At 35.3% G+C, this 6,908-nt stretch overlaps 2 protein-coding genes across 2 annotated transcripts; both read right to left on the reverse strand.

The window, feature by feature from the left end:
• Positions 1-2,983: 2,983 nt before the first annotated feature.
• On the reverse strand, positions 2,984-4,309 carry LOC141612883 (F-box/FBD/LRR-repeat protein At5g18770-like). Its single transcript, XM_074431631.1, has one exon. The coding sequence runs from the start codon at positions 4,307-4,309 to the stop codon at positions 2,984-2,986; it is 1,326 nt and encodes a 441-aa protein (XP_074287732.1).
• Positions 4,310-5,469: 1,160 nt separating this feature from the next.
• Positions 5,470-6,699, reverse strand: LOC141612884 (putative FBD-associated F-box protein At5g56560). The gene has a single exon (XM_074431632.1). It carries the CDS (start codon positions 6,697-6,699, stop codon positions 5,470-5,472), a length of 1,230 nt encoding a protein of 409 aa, XP_074287733.1.
• Between the last annotated feature and the right edge of the window lie 209 nt (positions 6,700-6,908).

Raw genomic sequence — 6,908 nt, forward strand, 5'->3', positions numbered from 1 at the left:
GCTGAAATTTTGATCAAATAAGCTACTTTGTCAAATAAGCTACCTGAAGTGTCGTGTCAAACGAAGCCTACTCCTTTCTTCCTTTTCCATTATTCATTCATCTTCTTCCTTTATCCTTTTTTTTTTCAAATTTTATCTCACTTTTTTATTTCAACTGTAATGACATGTCAATGTTCATTATCACCTCCTTTTGTGTTGTATGAATCATGAAATAGGCCACAAATTTGCAGGTAAGCAGTATGATAATTCGACCAACTTGCTTCACTTTTGTTGCTCAGACCAAATTTGTAGCCAACTTACAAAAGTGAAGATCAAATTTACAGAAAAGCTTCAGAGACAGAACTAACAAAACTCCATTTCCCTGGAGCTTGAATGATTGGATAATAATGGCTTTAATTTAAATTGCAATTTTGAAGATCAAATGAACAAAAAAGGGAAGAGATAATTAAGAACCCTAAATCCCCAATTCCAAATCCTCCTCTATGAGACCCCAATCCAATCCATAGGCGTGATAGAAGATATTACGGTATATATCGTAATATACCGTAATCGGAATAATATCGGTACTAGTTTAGATTCCGTGCATTCGCACGGTATTTTAGATAGTAATATATTGAGAAATTAGCATTGTTAATAATTATGCTTTAAATTTACTGTTAAAGTCTAAAATATTGATGTGTTCTATTAACTATTAAGATAGAAAAGTGAAAACTTGAGTACAATTTTACCTACGAAAATCAAAATATCATTACATTGACTAATTTTAATAAATATTGTGTCTTTGGTGTTGTATTTTAGGGAGATTTCGTATTTTATAAAATTACATTAATTAGTATTTCAATGATGTATTTTTCAAATAAGAGATGAAGATAATTGTGATGAAGAAAATTCTTTAATATAATAATTAAAATATATTTATGGTTAAAATGTGATAATAATTATATGAGTAAAATATATAGTAATCTTACAATGTGACATATATCATAGAATATAGCATACGTAAAATATATGGTAGTCTAAAATATATTTAAGTATAATATATTTCTCTACAAATATTGAGAAATAAAAATTATAAAGTAGACCAACACTTTTGCATAGAATAAACAAAATTTAAGCCCAATATTTGAGAATAACCAAACCTATTTACTATTAAGGCCCAATTTGTAGTTGGTGGTGATTTGAGCGGGAAAATTCCTAGTTTCACCTATTCATTTAGTAAATAGAGGATTAGAATAAGTTGTATTATATTGCGATATTCGTTGATATTATTTAGATATTCTGGGTACTATATAAATATGGTAACATTATAATCATTTGAACCACGAACTATATTATCAATAACAATTCCGCTCTCTCTAAGGGTGTGTTTGGATAACAAAAGTGGAGAGAAAAGGAGGGGAGGGAGAAGGAGGGAAGAGAAAGGGATGGAAGGGAAGGGGAGGGAGAATAGAGGAGGTCATTTTCCCTCCAAATCTTGCCTTTGTTGGAGAGGAAATAATTTGGCTTGGAGAGGGGAAGTGGAGGGATTCATTTTCTCTCCCCTCAAAATCTCTCCACCTCCATTTTGCTAACCAAATAAAGGATTTAGCATCCCTTCCTTTCCCTCCCCTCTCTTTCCCTCCGACCCTCCAAATCCTCCTATCCAAACAGACCCTAAATCTAATAGCATTGTCAGTAGCCAGGGCTAATATGAATAAATTGAATAAGCAAACTAGCCTTAAAGGGGACACTAGTTCTCAAACAAGGCACAATCAAAAGTTAATAAGCACTATAAACCAAACAGCCATTACCATCTCGACCGCTATCACCGGATAAAGTTGGACTGTAGCCAACGGGTCCGACGGACAAATCGATCCTTAAGTATCTTGTGGTTGTGGACTTGTGGTCCAAACGATGTCGAAACACTTAGTAAAGGCATGAGAAGAAGTGTCAAAAAAAGTAGACCTAGTGTAATATTAGCGAAGAGAGGTACTAGTTAGCAGTAGAGATCATCTGTCCCATTTTTATGTCCCATCTTGTGTCCCATTCCCTTAAGATCTTGACACATCACACTTGAAATAATAAAAATGGTAATATTATACATCAAAGTGCTAATGTGTCATTAGGAGAGGCAATGTGACACAATGGCTCTGTTTGGTAAAACTAACTGAAAAGGTAGCTGAAACCTGAAAAGGTAGCTGAAAACTGAAAAGGTACCTGAAACCTGAAAAGGTAACTGATAAGGTAGCTGAAAATTAGAAACTGATAAGGTAACTGATTATATAAAAAGATGTTTGACAAACTAACTGAAAAGGTAACTGATTTTGATGAAATGACGTAAAAGGATATGATAATTATTTAACATTATAGATTTAAAGGGTAAAAACGGAAAATTAAACCAAATCAGGTACCTGAAATCTCAAATGCTATTCTAGGTAGCATTTCATTTCAGGTAGCTTATTTGGTTAAATAAGCTACTTGCCAAACGCTTACAAAAAAATAAGGCACCTGAAATTTCGGTCAAATAAGCTACTTTGACCAAATCAGGTACCTGAAATGCCTTGCCAAGCGGAGCCAAGATGGGACATAAAATGGGACAGATAATCTGCTCTGACTAGTTAGTTATGTTAAAATAAAGTTTGGGTTATTTTAAGCAACACCCCATAGTAGTTGATAGTATTCTAATCAAATAATCTATATTTTTATTATATAATTTATTTACGTAACCAACATAATATAAAAATCCTAGATCAACCTAATTACCTACCATATTTATTACCTTGACAAGCAATACAAGATCTTATTCGCCAAAATCTCATATATTTATTTAGATAATTATTTTAAGCATATATGATAATCGATGATAAATTACAATTTTAAAATCAAAGTTCTTTACTATGCTCAAACAAAGAACACAAAAATCTACTATGTAATTAATAACTAGCATACTCCCCCAATATAGTGCGCTTATTTGAAAAAAAAAAAAAAACAAAAAACTAGGATATTAGTCAGAATCAAAATTCACTGGATAAATGAGAGAATGATATACTCCTAAGAATTCAATTTCACAGAATGACGAACGCCTTGGACAATCCAATAAAGATCGATGAAATCGAGCTGCTTCTGCTAAGTGATAATTATCATAAGTCTGCATAAAGCTAGCATTTAGGACGATCTTCTCCAAACACGATGTACTCCTCAGGAAATATTTCGTTAGCTTCAAAAATTCCTCGTCGAATCGAACCCTGGTCATATTGAACTCTAACCGCTTCAAATGCTCATATAACGTAGTTTTGGCATCCGGAATTACACCCACGTCATTGTTAGAATCTACAAATTTTAACACAAGAACCTCCAATTTCGGACAAGGTAGCAATAGACGTAAAGTTTCCAATCGTTCGAATCGACCCAAAGTCCAAGTAAGATGAGTCACATTAGGGAAGATAGTCTTAATATTAGGATTATTGCAAGGCATCATCATATTATAAGCAATATCGAATACAAGCGAGTTGACATGTGAAATCGAATCGATGAACTGCCTTATTATTTGATTATATGACAAAGCTAACCGAGGAGCGGTAAAATTGAAATGCTCTAGTTTTGGGGTATTGACGTGAAGATTAAGACGAGTAAAGTCCTCGAAACCATAGAATCCATGTAATGTAATACTTAATCGGGTTAAATTCGTACCCACGATGGTTAGAGACCCGTCTGCAGAAGGTTTAGGGCATCCAGATTCTTTAATAAGTGTGAAGGACAAGTCCTCAAGTGATGGGCTAGAGCTCATAAACTTTTCAATGCATTTAACGTCGTCGCTGAAGAAAATCGAACTAAGTTTCTTCAAATTTGGAAGATTAATTGAATCAGGAAAAGTCCATGCAAATCCACCAGTACTTAAATCCAAGTCAAGTGATACCAACGATTGGATTTGGAAAACGCTTGGTGCGTCCACTTGACCTCCCTTGTGATAGTGACGACTATTCGATGTACTCTTGAAGTGCTCGACATTACTACAACGTAGTCGACGAGCCCATGAGTCTATAGCGCGGTCTAAACTTAGATGTGTATACGAGTCACGGTGAAGATGTAGACTGACGGTCTTGATTAAGGGTGTGGTGAATACGGTAAAGATGTTATCAAGAATGGGAATTATTTCGCGTATATTCTTCACTTTATTCGATTGTGTGATGTTGAAAGTAGTCTCGGAAATCGTAATGACTAAGTTTTGAGGAGGATCGAGGCGAGAGAGGATGTTGGAGATTATGTCATCCGGAAGGGAGCTCCATCTTTTGCGTTCTGCGCTTAGTTCGCTGCTAGGGTTTTGATCCATTATCGAATGTTTTATGGTAAACCTTCGAGATGAACGACAACCGGAAATCTTATATATATTAGAGAGGATATATTATTAGGAAAGATATTTTAGGAAAATATAGTTAGGAGTATATCATGAGATATCATCATATCTCCGGAATATTTTAGGAATATTACGAGTCATTGTACTATTTTTCTTTTTTTTTTGGTGCTAAAGAGGGGCAAAGCCCCATAACATTAGGGAAACTAAATAGCAACTAAACTAAATTCAAGTGTTCCAATTTCGGGGCAGCGACAGGGATAACATCAATTCTTCAAGAATTCTTAAACTCTATTACAATGAAACAAGGGAACGCCATTAGATGTAAACTTGAAGTGTCGGATGTCAATATCAAGTAGTTTGCAAGCCCATGAGTTGATAACAAATGACAAATGAGGTTCGAGATGGAAGCTAAGCAATTGACAGATAAACATGGAAGGTCTACTCGTTTGTTTGCCCCTAACCCTTTCATTTGCGAGGTGCTTGCCATTAGGGAAGGGTTATGTCGTGCTAGTCTTTTTGGAAATCATGTCTTGATTGCTTCGGATTGTATTAATGCCGTGGCGGAGCCAGGCTTTGAATTTGAGGGGGGGGGGGGGGGGACGGCTAATTTCATAAGGCACCCTCGAAAAAATTTCGAAAAATTTAACTAAAAACTTCGAAAATTTCATCCGTCAGGGGGCGACCGCCCCTGCTAGCCCCCCCTAGCTCCACCATTGCCGTAAATAATATTGTGAAACTGGACGTTTCTTGTGGCCCATTTACTAACATCATTTTTGAGTGTAGGAAACTATTAGAGAACTCCCCTAATTTGAAGATCGTCTTTGAGAGGAGATCAACAAATCATGTAGCGGATGCTCCCCTTTTTGTAATTGAGACTTGTACAATAGACTTTGTAATGGCTAATACGCCTGTTCCCCCGATCCACCCCCTTGATGTAACCGAACTTTATGTGTTTAATTTAAGTTCACTCGTTCCAAAAAAAAAAAGAATATGAAGAGAGCAATATTTAAGAACAAATTCGTTTATTGAACGCAAGACAGTAAACTTTTTTCTTATGATTGAATACAAATTCACACGACTAAAACCAAACAGAAAATTTACTTCATGCCAAATGAGAAAAAGAACATAACAAAGAATCAGTCTAGCTTATAGCCTGCTAGAAGTTCGATTTGACAACGCGAAGTACTCTCTACACACTCAAATAAAGTTTGAAAAAATTGAGATTTTGCCGAGTTATTATAAGAAAAAAGGTCATGTGAACTAAGAACAAGCTTCTCCAAAACCTTGGCACTTCTTAGCAACCATGTCACGAGATTCGCCATTTGTTTGCTAAATCGATAGTCGTTCATATACACCTCCAAGCGCTTCACTGGTTCAACAAGCACAAATTTGACATCTTCATTCAAAATCATCTCCATGGGGTTATAAATAATAAAATGTAGCTTAAGAACCTTCAGATTGGGACAACACAGCAATTGTTCATCAAATATTTTTAGATATATTTTAGAAGGCAAAGATAACGTAAGATGACTCAAATTTGGGAAGACGGTCTTCTTAGGACTATTGTAGAACTTCAGCTGATCCGGTTGGGCACATAGTGCAAGCGACTTGACATTCAAAATCGAATCCAACATCTGCATTGATAATATGGAAGCAGCAACATATCTATAATGCTCTAATATTGGAGCATCAAGAATAACATTAAGGATAGACAACGACACATAATAATAATGTAGATTTATGTATAATCGCTTTAATTTCTTGCTTGTGATTGATATTGAATTTTTCTGAGGATCGTCATTAAGGATCAAGGATAGGTCTTCAAGTGACGGGCAACGACTTATTAACTCTTCCATAAGTCCATAATTCGATGAAATTAGATGGAGTTTCTTGAGGTTCGGAAGAAGAACCATGGAAAGTTGATCACTCCAAGCAATCTCCTCAAAATAGAAATACAATGTAAGTGATAACAACGAATTCATTCGGAAAATACTTGGTGGCAACACGGGTTTCATATATCGACAACCACTGAACTTTTTGATCGTGAATTGTCGGATGTTACAAGCACGCAGTCTTTTAGCCCATGTATCGATCATAGGCCAGCAAAGAGGCTGTTTATAGAAGCTATAGTGAAGATTAATATAGAAAGTATCGAGTACGGGTGTGGTGAATAAATTGAAGAGGTTATCGAAGATGGTCCAGTAACGAGACTCATTAACATTGTATGCAGTATTTTTGTATAGCTGTTTGATGCTAAAAATAGTGGTTGAAATGGTAATGACGAACTCTTTAGGAAAGTTAAGGTGGGAGATAATTTTAAAGACGATGTCGTCCGGAAGGGAGCTCCATCTATGGTGTTGTTCCATTGATTAACAGCTAGGGTTTTGTTCCATTGTTAATCTTCTACGCTTTTATTTGTAGATTTAGAAGTAATAACGGCCAAGGCTTCTAGTAGGTTTATCATAAGAAGTATTAGGTTTGTTTATGTGAGCAAATTGATTAGGATGAAGAAAATATTTTATTTATTTTGATCTTGTTTGGTAAATGATCGAAGCAGATTTAGTGAGGATAACAT

This window comes from Silene latifolia, chromosome 11, assembly GCF_048544455.1.
Source record: "Silene latifolia isolate original U9 population chromosome 11, ASM4854445v1, whole genome shotgun sequence".
Lineage (NCBI taxonomy): Eukaryota > Viridiplantae > Streptophyta > Magnoliopsida > Caryophyllales > Caryophyllaceae > Silene > Silene latifolia.